Source organism: Periplaneta americana, chromosome 14 (genome assembly GCF_040183065.1).
Source record: "Periplaneta americana isolate PAMFEO1 chromosome 14, P.americana_PAMFEO1_priV1, whole genome shotgun sequence".
Taxonomy (NCBI): Eukaryota; Metazoa; Arthropoda; class Insecta; order Blattodea; family Blattidae; genus Periplaneta; species Periplaneta americana.
In genome coordinates, this window is record NC_091130.1 from 50,024,484 (window position 1) to 50,041,113 (window position 16,630).

The following is a 16,630-nucleotide window of genomic DNA, read 5'->3' on the forward strand; positions in this document are numbered from 1 at the left end:
TATGATGAAGTGCGCCTGGTGTTCTGTCTAGCCTGCAAAATATAAGGGGTAACCCGTTGAAAATCGAATATTCGGTCAGATGCCCGACCTTGATGGATGTTCTCTAACCGGTTGAGTCTCAACCGCTGAAAGTGCTATTTTGCAGCTCTCTAATTGTTACGTTCTTAATGTGTATTTGATAGTTCAGTAATATCATTTACTTTACTTGAACGAAGTAAAATAACACGTGTAACATCAGTCTAATCAAGCCCGCCACTGACATAAGACACCAGACAAGAAAGCAGAGTGAATCAGTATTTACTCTAGTTGCAGTTATGGGTACTATTGTCCGTTGTAAATTGACCGGTGTTGATTCCACGAACTAGGAGAGTGCTATCGTGTGCTTGTAGATATCATATTGTTCTAATATGTTTAGTTGTGGACTTTTTAGTGTGATATGTAATATCTCTATATCTGTATTACGTTATTGTAATTGTGATTGTTATCAGTAACGTCTTCCGAGTAATTTTATGTAATGTGCTACCACAAGTACAGCACACCTCCACCACAGACGACATCAAAAACACAAAAGCAACACGAGCTGAAGCATTTGTAGTTCAAGAGAGTGATGATAACACGACACCTGTGTCGAAGTGGTACCGTCTGTCAATAATCTACTTATATTACCTTTTTTTAAATAGTTTTAACAATTTTAAAGTTTTAAGTCTTTAAAGGGGTTAGGTATAGCTTACAGCGGTAACATTTTTGGAAATATTCAATATTATTTCCTTCGTTACTGTTTCTTTGTACAATAATGAAAATTTGTATGTGTAAAACACTGTCCATCTGTTTTATGACAAAAAATATATATATTTTTACGATTTAGAAAAAAATTATTTATATATATATATATATATATATTTTTTTTTTTCAAAATTCAAAATGGTGACAGTTCACTGTGTAGTGATGGAGCGTTTCCCTCATAACTAAAAAACTTCTCAACTTTTTCATGTTCTTTCTCTTTTATTTTATTGCTGAAACTCATATTTACAATATAATGCTCTTTCAACTACATTCCTTAATAAATATTTTTTTTTTATTTTGTGTTAGAAGAAAATACTGACATTTGACCATTTTTTAAATGAATTTATTGTTTATCACACAATCTATCAAAGGTGTACAAGTAATCTTGCATCAAATTGTAGATATGACATGCATAAATACACACAAAAAATTTCATGACAGAATGTTGGATGGTTTTTGAGTTATGTGGGAAACGCTTCATCACTGCACAGTGAAATGAATTTTGAAAAAAAAAAATGTAAATGATTTTTTTAATCGTAAAAATATATTTTTCATATAACAGAAGGACTAATTTTCATTATTGTACAAGATACAGTAATGGAAGGAAATAATGTTGAACATTTCCAAACTTTTACTGCTGTAAGCTGTACCTAACCCCTTAAGAAAGTTTTATATTTATAATAAATGTTAAATTGAACATCAAAAGACAAAATTAATTCAAAATGTTTTTCATGATGTCCAATCCCTGTTACTTTAATATTATGAAATATTACCAATACAATGAAACGCAATGGCAAAACAAAGGAAGATACAATTTAGAGTTTAAACAGACCAATAATTTCAACTTTGACAGAAAGATAAATAAGGCAAATACCGTATATAAATCTGTCAAAAATGAATGTGTAAAATGTTAAACTGATATTATTCGTGCCACCTGTTTTCTGCTTTGTATAAACTTTCGCCAACACAGCACAAAGCGCATCTCTATTTAAAGTCCAAATGTAGTTCAGTGGAAGCTGTGAAGTTGGAGAGAGTGACCTATAAGCGAATGCTTAAAGCCAGTGACAGTAAGTCGATATCCACGCCGTGTCTGTCACAGCTAATTTAGTTTCGTGGGGGCGAACATTTGCCGGTATCAGAGCAAGCACTTAGAGCTTTAAAAATCCATGACCATCCCCATCATATCTCCAAGTTCTAATTTGAGAACCACAATGTTCAAGATGTCGCTCTATTAAAAAAAAAAAATCTTAACGGGTGAAACTCATATTACTAGTTTCATGATGTGTAATATAAAAATATGTGATACAACTCTGTTCTAAGTATTTCTGACTTTATAGAGAATTCCTGGACAGAGATTAACCAGTTACTTAAGAAGATCTAGTTTTTATAGTTGGTGGTGAACAAGCTTCTATAAATCGAAAAATATCTAAGTAAATTACATACATTACATTACATTACATACATACATGCATACATGCATACATACATACATACATACATACATACATACATACATACATACATACATACATACATACATACATACATACATACATACATACATACATACATACATACATACATACATACCAATTAAAGGTATGTGGAAAACCATGATAGTAATAAATATTTTGGAGAGACTTTCTCGTGAACAAGTCCAGATACCGACTGCTTAAAGTACCAATTAAAGACATGTAAAAAATCGTGATAGTATGATAGTAATAAATATTTTGGAGACTTTCTCCTGGGCAAGTCCAGATAATGACTGGTTGAAGTACCAACTAAAGACATGTGGAAACTATGAGAGTAAAAAATATTTTGGAGACACTCTCGTGGACAAATCCAGTTACCGACTACTTAAAGTACCAACTAAAGACATGTAGAAAACCATAACAGTAATAAATATTTTGGAGACTTTCTCGTGGACAAGTCCAGATACCGACTGCTTAAAGTACCAACTAAAGACATGTGGAAAACGATGACAGTAATTAATACAGTATTTTGCAGACTTTCTCGTGGACAAATCCAGATACCGATTGCTTCAAGTACCAATTAAAGACATGTGGAAAACCATGATAGTAATAACTATGTTGGAGACTTTCTCGTGGACAAGTCCAGATACCGATTGCTTGAAGTACCAACTAAAGACATGTGGAAAACCATGATAGTAATAAATATTTTGGAGACTTTCTCGTGGACAAGTCCAGATACCGACTGCTCAAAGTACTAACTAAAAACATGTAGAAAATCATGACAATAATAAATATTTTGGAGACTTTCTCGTGGACAAGTTCAGATACCGATTGCTTAAAGTACCAACTAAAGACATGTGGAAAACCATGATAGTAATAAATATTTTGGAGACTTTCTCGTGGACAAGTCCAGATACCGACTGCTCAAAGTACTAACTAAAAACATGTAGAAAATCATGACAATAATAAATATTTTGGAGACTTTCTCGTGGACAAGTTCAGATACCGATTGCTTAAAGTACCAACTAAAGACATGTGGAAAACCATGATAGTAATAAATATTTTGGAGACTTTCTCGTGGACAAATCCAGATACCGACTGCTTAAAGTACCACTAAAGACATGTAGAAAAGCGTGATAGTAATACATATTTTGGAGACTTTCTCGTGGAGAATCCTAGATACTGGCTGCTTAAAGTACCAACTAAAAACATGTGTAAAATCATGACACAATAAATATTCTGAAGACTTTCTCGTGGACAAGTCCGGATACCGACTGCTTAAAGTGCCAACTAAAGACATGTGTAAAACCATGACAGTAATAAATATTTTGGAGACTTTCTCTTGGACAAGTCCAGATACCGATTGCTTAAAGTGCCAACTAAAGATATGTGGAAAACCATGATAGTAATAAATGTTTTCCAACTGTTCCTAGGGGCAGCTGTGTCTCAGAATCTTTCATTATGACCTGTGGATGATCACCAGAAACATTGTTGCTTGCCAGGGGATCTGGAGCGACTGCGGCGCTTCTGGTTCACTGGCGCCTGCAACAAGCCGCTGAGCAAGGAGAAGCAGAGTCGCAGCGACCCGCTGGCCCTGGAGCAGTTCTTCTCCACGTTCCTGCTGCTAGGGTCGGGCATTCTTCTGGCTGGCATCCTTCTACTGCTGGAGCGAGCCTACTGCAAGTGCTACCGACCGATCAACAGACTACTCCACTACAAGGAACAACCCTCCACGCGCTCCGAAGTAGTCAAGGGCTGCTGCTCGCTTCTCAGCAGGGTAGGTGGCAATAACTCAATGTAGAATATCATGCAGCAAGAACGGTCGCTCTTAATACCTTTCAAATTTGGGTTCACTGAGCTGAACTCTGTCGAGGGGACTGGGTAGTTATGCCTGTGCGGTTGAAGAATTTCAGCACAAAAGAAATTTAGTTCAATATTTCTAGGCTTTTATTACTCAAGTGGGATAAAAATTTCCATGGTTATACCTAGGTATTGCAACTAGGTGCATGACGTGTATCAAACTGAAGTCGAAACCTACGCTGCGTACCAGTATTGGACTCTGTTTTGATAAACAACTCTATCGCAGCAATGCGGTGTTCAATAGACTAACTTTCCATCTCAACTAAACTCCAGAACGTACATAACACAAAGACACCCACTACAGCAGCGACATTCAGCGGGTATGATTTGTATTGCATTCCAAAAACCGTCAGGTGTTTTTGACGCAACCTGTACATCGACTCATTGCGTATACACACATACATAAGTTCATAAAGAATATTTGAGGAAATGTTGGAATGACAAGTATTAAAAATCATGTTTAATGGTTTAACGATTTAAAATTGTATCATGAAATTATAATATTAGGTTATAACTAGACAGCGGAAAAAATGTCAAATAAAAGACATGTTCACGGTTTACAAGTAGTATACGTATAGACTATGGCATGAGGTGTGCACGCATTCCAAGCAGGTACAACACGGTACCGTCCGCAGAGAGCACCACGCGAACACCGAAATCAACTGCCACTCTGCGTTCTCAGTCTGTCCTCGACCGTAGTTGAACAGAGAACATTGAGATACGTAAACATATTATTCATTTGTGTTCGGTAAAGTGATCATAATGCCGAAGACAGATGTTAAAAAACATAGAGTGTATTCTTTAATACAAAAATATGGTATCCAAATTTTTAGTAGTGATACTGGTGAAACAATTAAGTGTCGGTTATGTATGTGTGGATTAAAAAGATAACAAAACAATCGATAGAACAACACTCTAATTCACTGAAACACATGAAAAATGTTATTCATATGTTACAAGGAAATAAAGGTTCAAGTTCAAATTCCGCCTCAAATATGAAATATGACTTTTGACAGGATTTGTGACGAATGATGATAAATTGCAATATTCCATTCAAAAGGTTGGAGAATCCTTACTTTAAAGGGTTTATAGGAAAGTACACAAAATATCAAGCACCTTCTGAATCATCGATTCGAAAACAGTTCTTACCTGTGTGTTATAGCGGAGTTATAAATCGAATTAGGAATACAGTAGCAAACACTAACATTTGGGTTTCAATAGATTAAACCACGGACGTGAAGGGTATATACGTAGCAAATGTAATCGTTGGAATAATGTCACCTTATTGTCCGGGTGACACACTTGAAAAAGTCGACTATGCACAAATAAGTTAGACACGTTATTTGAAAATGCCATGTTGTATTTATGGCCTGATGGAATCAAATATTATACCTACACGCGCCTCTAGTGTACTTACTAAACAACAACCCTCTGACGAGTCAAAATACTCACGTTGTAGTTACTACGCGACCAAGGCGGGACCCGTCGTGGCAGAATGAGGAACTCCGTGCTCGCTGCGTATGTTTACTGCTAGAGTGTCGTTACAATGCCTAGCGTTTCAATTTGATCGCAATGCCGCGTGTAGGAAGACGTGTGTTTCGTAGCCAAGCGCGGAGCATTATTTATAATGCCATAAAGTTTTCTGATGAAGAAAAGACAACTGGTTTATTCTTACCTCTATCGAAGACAACAGAGCGTGCTACAGCTATTCTGAAGTTAAATAAGGAAACAATTAGTAGGATTAGAAAGGAAGGTAAAGAATGTGAGGACAAGGGTGTAGAAATATCAAATAGGTTGAATTAGACGACTTGGACGAATATGTCATAAGATTTTTTAGTTGGTTATTTAACGACGCTGTATCAACTACGAGGTTATTTAGGGTCGATGAGATTGATGATAGCGAGATGGTATTTGGCGAAATGAAGCCGAGGATTCGCCATAGATTACCTGGCATTCACCTTACGGTTGGGGAAAACCCCGGAAAAAAACCAACCAGGCAATCAGCCCTAACGTGTATCTTAAGAAGAGAAGTTCATAAATATTATGGTCTCTACAAAGAGCTTCCAACATTACAAAAATTGCATAAATTTTGTAAGAGAGAGATAGGTTTTAAAGGATGCAAGGAAACTTTACGAAAACTCATACTATCCGTGGGGTTTGCATTCAAAAAATGTAAAGATAAAAGGAAATATCTAATAGAACGTTCCGATATAAAAGCCCGTTATTATCCTGGACGAAACATGGTTCCATACCCATTACACTCTCTACAAATGTTGGCAAGACGTAATCGTGTCAGGAGGTTATACAAATAGCAGTGCAGGTCAACGACTTACAGAAGCCCATGCTGGTGGTAGTGATGGTTTTATACCGAGTGCTTTCCACATATATGACGTCCGGAGTCCGGCCACTTTAAAATGCTAAGGTAAGAAATGTATATCAAATGCAATATTGTATAAAATACAGTACCTTACTTTAGTTTACGTTACTTTCGATTCATGTTCCCTCCTTTACGAACACGGATGTTGTGGTGTGTTTTCTGAATAGATTCCTATGTGTGTAAGCACATGATAAAATAAAACTAAACAATAAAGTTAACTATATATACGAACATATAACAAATAAAGCGTGTTAATAATAATGAAACAAGAGCGCAGTTCAGCATGTCTTCATTTTGCATTTGATGCGGACTTTACAACACGGCCTGTGTTGTGAAGCGAATCGCAGCGCCACCAAACAAAACGGTTCCCGCCTTGGTCGCGTAGTACCTTCACATCCGAATGACTTTTTTTCCGCTGTCTAGTTATAACCAATATTTGTTTTGATCGAAATACCGTGCACAGACTTAATCACTGTAGGCCTACTTCATAACAATATCGCGCACCAGAAAGTAAAAATCAGATCAATCCCACATATGAGACAATTGCAACAAAATTACAATTGAAAATTTGTTTGAATTTTTTGCACTCATTCGAAAAATCATATTCTGAGCATGTAGTATATCCTGCAATGAACAATCAAATCCAGTCATAAATATCTTGTTTTACGAGGGATCCCACAAGCATTGCTATTATAATTATGACGTCGTCGTATAAATTAAATTTTTGTTTCGTCATGAACACCGGTAATTAAGGTCAATTATTACTGTTTTGTTCGATCATTGCCGTACACAGGAAAGAAGTATGTTTGCCTCACATCCGCTCACAGAGCGGCGTTAATATTTGTACATGCAGGGGTATTGATTTAAATCACACAGTAGTTACCAGGTTAATTAGAACCAGACGTTCTATAAATTTCACTGCACATTATCCGCTTTTGAAAATTAAGATCTATTTTTCAACGTAATATAATTGTTACGTATGCACTTTGTGTATAAAGGGGAAGTTTTATGCATGAATGAAAATGTTCCATACAATATTTCGTTCATTTACCAGCTTAGGCCTACATAAATACAGGGACATCATTTTATTTTTACTAACATTTTTAATATTAACCTGGCTATATCTTTGGATTAAAGGTCTAGAACCGGAAACACCGCTTGCTCCCCCTTCCAAGACTGGAGCTCGATGATACTGGCGTAAAATACAAACAAATCACACTACTAGGTATAGGAGGGAAGAAAAGTAGTTCATCCATTTATGTAAACTAGGAAATATCGCAATTTTGAGTTTGATAATTTTCATGAGGTTCTTGTTTAACCAAAATACAGTACTATATTAACACTTAGTGTTTTTACTCACGAATTGAGCTATCCATTCGGACGTATTCATTACGCAGTGTATATTATACTGTTACAGCACATTAGCGTACAATATAAAAAATGAAGTTAAATTGAAAAATAATTATAATATGTATATTTAAACACATTTTTGAAAATGGTGGCTGTTCATTTAGATACAGGCTTCAGTTCTTTTGTGCATATCATCGCACTATAGACTATTGTACCTAATTCCAATTACCAGTTTCGTCCTTCGTACTAGTAACTCATGTTGAAATAATTCTGTACCTACTCTATAAAAGAGTACCTTACGTACTGTAAATTTAATTTTCACTTCTGCCCGATCCGAAAAGATAAAATTACTCAGACATGCTATCTACTGTCCGGCCAAGTGGTTTTGTCGCAGGGTCATACAAAGGGGGTGGGGTAAATCACGTGACAGTTAATTACTTAACGAGGCCCTTTTACTTAAGTTATTTTAAACAGTTGTATAATATTACGTAGACGTCCAATTCCTAACAAAAATTAATGTTTTCAGAAAAGAGCTAAGACAGCCCAGCTACTAGGCTTTACAGAGGGGCGAACAGAAGCAGGTGGGGGAAACCAGGATGCGACGTAGGCAAACGGACGACAGTACCTGTGCGAAAATATGATTCAATATTGAAAGCTCTTTCTTCACTGGAAAACGTGAACATATTTCTGGAACGTACTATACTCACTAACTCAGTACCACAGTCTAGTATATACAGTCGGGAAGCTCAATACGTAGTAAATATGCAAACATTAGATAGTTGCTCACCACTAGGATCGCTAATATCGCCTCATTATAGGCAATGCAAAATAGTACAATCACAGTCTATTGTTTCTAGCACCCTCAAAACTCAAGCTTCGTGACTGTATATAGTAGACTGTGCTCAATATTGCATACGCGACCTTGGCTCTGTGTGGAGAACGATTTTAAGTTTACTAGTAGAGGGGGTGGGAATGAAGTACATTCAAAAACTCAGGTACAATAAAAATTGAAGTAAAAATAAAATGATGTTCCTGTACATCATTTCCCCTAAGACCTCCACAATTGAAGACCTAACATTCTAAATGTGCTAAGTGGCAATTTGTCAAATTTCATTTTATTCAATTTAAGGGAGGTATAAATTGTCTTTGTCATAGCTCAACTGTAAGTGACTTAATCGTGCGCCAAAAGACTGTGTTATAGGTATCTCAACATGCATTTCGCAGTGTTTTTTTCATCAATACCACAGAAAGTTGTGTTTTTGACATTTAACACATTTAGAATGTTATGTCTTCAATTATAGCTCTAGACCAAGATGTCTTATTGAAACCTCTATAATCATAAAAATTTCTAATTGAAAACTATGTTCCGATTGCCATGATGACACTTAACCTATAAATAACTTTCTACAGAGTTTTCTAGCTATACTTCCCCCCGAACAAAGGTATAATGTTTGTCGGTAAAATTCGATAACATCCTGTATAAACACCAGCAACACCAAAGCTCAGTTCTGTTATTATTCGTCAAGAATTTTACGAAGCCAGTCCTTGTAAGTACAGATAAATGGCTTAAAGTAAATATTTTCTTAATGGAAATGTTAACTCTCTCGAAGCAATCTTATTAAACGCAAGAAGATAAGCTTTTTTTAACTGACAGTTTAAAGGGTGGCAATAATCCTATTAAATGACCTTGTTTAGAGTGTTTTAAAGATGAAAATATTCACAAGAAATTAGGAAAATTACATTCGTAGAACACTTTTAATGGAACTGCCTAATTAAAAGACCATTTAAAGTAAAGATTAGAAGAAGCGGCTTTAAAGAAAGTATCATATTCCTGACGCTGACATTTCACTCAAGTTAGCCGAGATAAAAATGTTTTCAAATTACTTTGCCTTACTCTCTGAAAACGTGTAGTCTCTGACTACAGTAAGGCTGCCAATAAAACACTTTCAAGACTTGAATCTCTCTTAATCCTTCAATCAAGAGTACAGAGTAGATTTAATCATACAATTTTACAATAAAATAAATTCTTATTTCAACTATAGAGAGAGGTTATTAGATTTTAGATCAGTGCTTTCCAAACTTTTTTATATGGCGACACCCCAGCAAACTATGAAAATTTAGTGCGTCACCCTTGTCCCTCAAATTAAAGTAATTTATTCCACACATTAAATAAGCTACTTATACACCCTTCATAAAATTAATAAGATAAACATACATATTTCGAGTATTGTTAAAATATTATATGAGACAAAAGAAACATTTACATAGAGTTCTGAGATGAAGAAAACAATCAATTGCTCCGAATCAACAGACATAATACAGTTCGTTCTCTCATCGCAGCTTTAATCCGCCAGAATGCTTCCTATGAGGTTTATGAGGAGGTTGGTTGCGTCTCTTCTGATGGCTCTACTACTACTGATATCATCATAATTGATCAGCAGAAGGATAAAGGTGTCATTATTGATCCCACAATCCGTTTCGAGATGCATGAGCAACAACCACAAGAGGTGTGTCGTGAAAAACAAGTCATATATGAGCCTTGTTGTCAGCATCTTGGAGCACAATACCACATCACATATCGGACAGTTTTTGGGCTCATGTTGGGTGCCCGTGGCACGATCCCAGGAGAAACTTTAAATCAACTTAAACAATTTAAAATTTTTGATGCAACGATTGATGCCATAGGATCCCATGTGTTAAAATCATCTTTAGCTATGTAATTAGTAATCATTTGTACCCAACAAACTTTTATTGTAAATGATTTCCTATGTTTTCGTATCATTTATCTTAACGTTTTTTTTTTTTTTCAAATTCTCACACAATAGTTTTTAATGATTATTCTTTATGAATTGATTAGTAGGCCGATCTATTCGAACTCTTATTTAGGGCGGCTTTTTAAATTTATTTTTTACCCTTGGTTTCAATGTTTGAGTGGCTCACATGTGCTTGGCGAATCTTTTAATGTATTTCTTGTTTGGACGAATATGGGATAAATTCACTCGCATTTCTTCATCCAGCATTTTTAAACTGCTACGTTTCACTGTTTTGATATTGGACATCACAGAAAATCCTGCTTCGCAATAATATGAGGTTGAAAACTGCAACAAAACCACAAGAGCACGTTTAGCAAGATGCGGAAAATCTTCAAGTGAAATCTAGAATCTGTCCAAATCACCTGTTTCGTGTTTTAACCTCAAATTCTTATCATTTTTAATCTCTGCCAATTCTTCTTCTGCTAAGGAGAGTCCACTAACTTCAGAAGACAAAAATGGATTTCTTATCCAGTCATTAGCATTTGTGTTAAGATCTGGGAGTAACTTTCGAATTTATCTGTGAGTAATGTCAGATACTTGTAAATTGAATCTTTTATTTCGTTCTTCGAATCACAGTGAGATGTATTTGGGAATATTTCATAGCTGCCCTCTTTCACTTTCCGAGAACAAATTGCTAACTTGTCTCTTAAGGCAGATATTTTGCTCTGTTGCAGTTAAGATATTCTCATCCTTATCTAATTACCAGTTTCATCCTTCGCACTAGTAACTCGTGTTGAAATAATTTTGTACCTACTCTATAAAAGAGTACCTTACGTACTGTAAATTCAATCTTCACTTCTGCCCGATCCGAAAAGATAAAATTACTTAGACGTGCTATCTACTGTCCGTCCAAGAGGTTATGTCGCAGGGTCGTAGAAAGGGGGGAAATCACGTGACAATTAATTACTTAATGAGGCCCTTTTATTTAAGTTATTTTAAACAGTTGTATAACATTACGTAAACGTCCAATTTCTAACAAATTAATGTTCTCAGAAAAAAGCTAAGACAGCCCAGCCACTAGCCTTTACAGAGGGGCTGGTGGGGGAAACCGGGATGCGACGTAGGCAAATGGACGACAGTATCTGTGCGAAAATTATTCAATATTGAATGCTCTTTCGTCGCTGGAAAACGCGAACATATTTCTGAAACGTACTGTTTACTATGGCTGTAAGGCTACTATGACTGTATATGCGGCCTTGGTTCTGTGTGGAGGACGGTTGAACTTCATTAGTAGAAGGGGTGGGAGTGAAGTACATTAAAAAAACTCAGGTACGATAAAAATTGAAACAAAATTAAAATGGTGTCCCTGTACTTGTATACTATAAATATACACACATCTATGCGCCTGTCAAGGACACGTATCTACAAGGCAGCTAGGTAAGCAAGGGGTGACCAACGATTCTCTTACTTCTTTTCAGTTATTATGAGTTAATAGCTCAAAATAATGAAATATACCAAACAGTTAGCGACACCCCATAAACCTTCAGGCGACACCCAGTTTGGAAAGCTCTGCTTTAGATGGACAAACGGCTATGTCTTCTTATATAATTCTTATCCAGTCTTTGTTCCATCTTCTTTAAACAGACATTAAAAACCAAGTTAAATAAAGAATTTCCTTGTTCTAACACAATTAATTAGTGCAAATACTTATTAACGAGCAATCCACTCCAATATAAATATGTTTAGTAATAATCATTTCTTCGCTTCTTCTCTTTGCCATTCGCCTTTTTATTCAGTTTAATCTTTTACTTTATATTATTTGTTTGTAATATAGCCTGTGAACAGTGACAGCGCCAGAACTTTCAAATCGGGGGAGGGGGACGCTGGGGTGGGCACGCCAAAAAATAGGGAGGCTCACACTAAATATTTTGCTACTGCTCCACAATCCATAAACAGGAACAACTCTTCCAAAACAGCTTCTGGATTTGTCTTGTGTTGCCATGGAAATGTATTCTAAATTGTTGCGAATTTGAGTACTGCCTTGAATTTTAATGTGTGGCTAATAATTGTCTTTGATACCAATTTCAATTATGTGGAGAGTTGCCTCTGTGGTCAATTTTCTGTGGCGATTTGTCCCCAACCCATTAGGATTGACACGATTAGGACATTTAAATATAAATTGCAGATACAAGTAACACTGCGACAGTGGTGGTGGTGGTAGTGGTAGTAGTAGTAGTAGTAGTAGTAGTAGTAGTAGTAGTAGTAGTAGTAGTAGTAGTAGTAGTAGTAGTAGTAGTAGTAGTAGTAGTATTTTGTCTGGCAGTGTTAAGGCCATGAGGCCTTCTCTTCCACTCAACCAGGTTTCCAATATACATGAAATACAAAATTAGATTATAAAACAACACAAAAGAAGATACCTTAGAAATTACATAAAATATAGTAGAAAATTACAAGTAGTCAAGATCAGTTTTATAATATAAAATTATAAATAGTCAAGATCTGTTACATAATATAAGGACAATATAAATTAAAGTAGAAAATGACACATAATCAAAATCAGTTACATAACATAAGAGGACTATATATATATATATATATATATATATATATATATACACACACACACACACAAACACACACACAATTTATAAGATCTAAAATGCTCGAGTTAAATTCGACGATTAATTCACTTGAGATACCGTATACAGTTAATATATTAATAGGAAAATACATGTGGGTTACAAGACATAAACTGTTGATTAGCAAAGTTGTACTAAATCGCATACAAATACAAATGATTAAGTGATATATCAATATAATAAAAAAGGAAAAGAAAAAAAAAAGAGAGAGGGGAGAAAAAAAACAACTTGGTCATTTAAGACTATTTAGAAACTTCCACAAGAGTCTAGTTCTGTTCAATAAAAACATTTCTAAATAGAGTGTACTTAAAAGATTTCAGACTCCGACTGCTCCTGATTTCCTGTGACAAGGAATTCCAGGAACGGGCTGTGCGTAGAGATGGCCGATATTTCACTAACCGATATTTTGTCACAGGTATTTTTTGTCACAGATAAACCTGTGACTGATGACGGGAAATATCTGTGACAAAATATCGCTATCGAAATCTGCTCCGTATTCAGTACTCTGTGACTGATATTTTCTCCTCTACGTCATAGGTTTGCACGTGCGCAAGATACAATAACAGCAATCTGGCGGTAGTTTCTCCATCTTATTATAAATTATGTAGTTATTACACGATTTAAATAATAACACCATTGGTTATCAGTACTTAATCTTGTGTAAAATCCTGTCTGAACAACTGTTTTGCTTTGCAATTATTATCCAATGTTTTTCCGAATACTTATGTTTCATTAATTTTTATTCTATGACTCAATATTATAATGTTAATGCACGACTTAAAATAATTTATCCATTATATTATATACAATAAAAAGGATCAATTTTTAAAACGATTAGGATAATCATATAACCTCAATTTCTCCATACCCAACTACATTTAAAAATGATCAACTGGTTCAATATCTATAATATAACCTCTTGGCACATGAGGTTACCTTTTGACATGTTACTGTTCAGTTAGGTAGGTATTTACTTGTTAATGGTACATGTACATAATTTCTTTGTTGGATTTTCCCATATAAATCACTGATGAGTGGTGTGTATAGAGAAATCGTATTCATATTTCACTGCTCTTCAATATTTCCTGCTAATTTTTATCGTTGTGACAAAATATCGGTGCAATTCATGCTACGTATCGATATAAAATATCGGTGTGACAAAATCACCGATAAAAGTCACAGATATTCAATTGTCACAGTCACAGTTGTCACAGATACTTGAAAATGTCGTTTAAGCTCATCTCTAGCTGTGTGTATTGTGAAGGAAGCAGAGTAGAGAGATGTTTGATGATGTGGAATTGATAGAACAAGGTTATGCTGTGAACGTGTATCACGATTGTGGTGGGATGCTAAAAGTGTGAAGCGAGGAACTAGGTAAATAGGTGTGGAATTATTTAAAATCTGATACAGCAAACAGAGTGAATGAACTGAACGTCTCTCCCGTAAACGAAGCCAAGATAATTGAAAGAAATACTCGGAGACATGATCATAGCGACGGCTGTTAAAAATGAAACAACACAAGCATTATGAACACGCTGAAGCCTCAATGACAATTCAACACTAAGATCACTATACAAAACGTCGCAACAGTCAAAGTAAGGCATCACCAGGGTCTGTATCAAGATATGTTTCAGTTTAGAAGGAAAGAAGTTTTTCAGTTATCAGTTATCGATATGATTAGAGTTATTCCCTAGAGGACTTGAAGAACAATTCAAATCTGGAATGGTTTCCAGAGCATGGGCCGCAGCTTGGAGCCCGCCGCTCCCCCGAGACAGCCGCGGCGTCTCGTCCTAACGCGATGTCACGCGGCGGGATGTGACGAGCTGCTGGGGAGAATGGAGGCGGCGCTGGGGGCAGCGCAGCGCCGCGTGGCAGAGCTGGAGGCGGATTTACAGCTGCACGCGTCCGCCGCCATGTGCCAGGTGCACGGGCCGCGTCTCAACAGGAACCTCAGCCGTCCGCGGTCCAAGTCGTTGGCTTGGTCGTGGGGGAACGCGGCCGTCCACACCAGGCAAGTCCCTTGGTTGGAATTTAGATTCCTCAACAAAATACTAACTGGTAGGACTCCGCTGTGTCCGCATGGAGGTAGTACTGCACTAAATATCGCACAGTTAAGTCAACGATCACCTAGCGCAGAGTTGTAATAATAACACGTCTGCCTTGCATTTGGCACATTCTGGGTTCGGTCTTCAGAGCTGATTATCTTGCCTTGGGTTTTCGTTGTTTCCCAAATCTCTCCAGGCGAATATAGGAAGATTATTTACTATATAATGTGTCACGCAACCCTTCCTTCCCAATTCTATAACTCATTGCCACATAATTTCATGTGATTTCTCTTACCTTCGCAACAATTTTAACATAGAACTGCATAGCACGTCAGCTCACTAACAAATTCTAAACAAAACGCAAAAGATAATAATTTTATCAGGTAACTACTTAATAACATGTCAACTGACTAACAAATTCTAAACAAAGCTCAAAAATAATAATTTTATCAGGTAACTACTTAATAACATGTCAACTGACTAACAAATTCCAAACAAAACTCATAATAATAATTTTAACACAGAACTGAGAAACACGTCAGCTCACTAACAAATTCTAAACAAAACATAACGATAATTTTAACACAGAACTGATTGTGAATAACATGTGAACTCACTAACAAATTCTAAGTAAAACTCACAATTATAACAGCTGGACGGAGTTACGCAATAATAGACCAACCGACAACTTAACAAAATGAGATATTTGCACAAATCTGTTGAAGGCAGGCTAATTTAACTCGGAAAAAATCAAGAATGCGATATCTGAATTTTGCTGCTATTTATAAGTAACAATTCGTTTATAGCATAAAATTTATTTATTTATTTTGCTTTGAAATATTAATTCAACTGCTGGTCTCTTATCAAAAATCGATTAGCCTTTTTTTGGTATTATTTGCGCTATTTTTTTGTAATAGTATGAATGTTGTAATACTTCTTGCATAACATTTTCTATTAAAAAAAACAGATTTATTTCATTGGTCAATATATCGAAACAGGTTTTTGGCGCTTGGTCTTGTGTAACCCCGTCCAATTTTAACACATAATGAGTAAGATGTGTACTCACTAACAAATTTTAACAAAATCCACAATAATAACAATTTTAACACAGAACTGAGTAACACGTCAACTTACTAATAAATTCTAAACAAAACCCACAATAATAACAATTTTAACATAGAACTGAGTAACACGTCAACTCACTAACACATTCTAAACAAAACCCACAATAATAACAATTTTAAAACAGAACTGAGTATCCCGTCAACTCACTAAAAATTCTAAACAAAACCCAAAACAATAATAATTTTAACACAGAATGAGTAACACGTCAGCTAACAAATTCTAAACA

At 35.7% G+C, this 16,630-nt stretch overlaps 1 protein-coding gene across 1 annotated transcript in view; it reads left to right on the forward strand.

Moving 5' to 3' along the window:
- Positions 1-15,378, forward strand: part of LOC138712998 (glutamate receptor ionotropic, NMDA 2B-like) — a 584,228-nt gene extending 568,850 nt beyond the window's left edge. The window contains exons 15-16 of the mRNA XM_069844679.1: positions 3,758-4,032; positions 14,968-15,378. Of these exons, the coding sequence (XP_069700780.1) occupies positions 3,758-4,032; positions 14,968-15,378 (686 nt within the window). The remainder of the gene's footprint in view (positions 1-3,757; positions 4,033-14,967) is intronic.
- Positions 15,379-16,630: the final 1,252 nt, after the last annotated feature.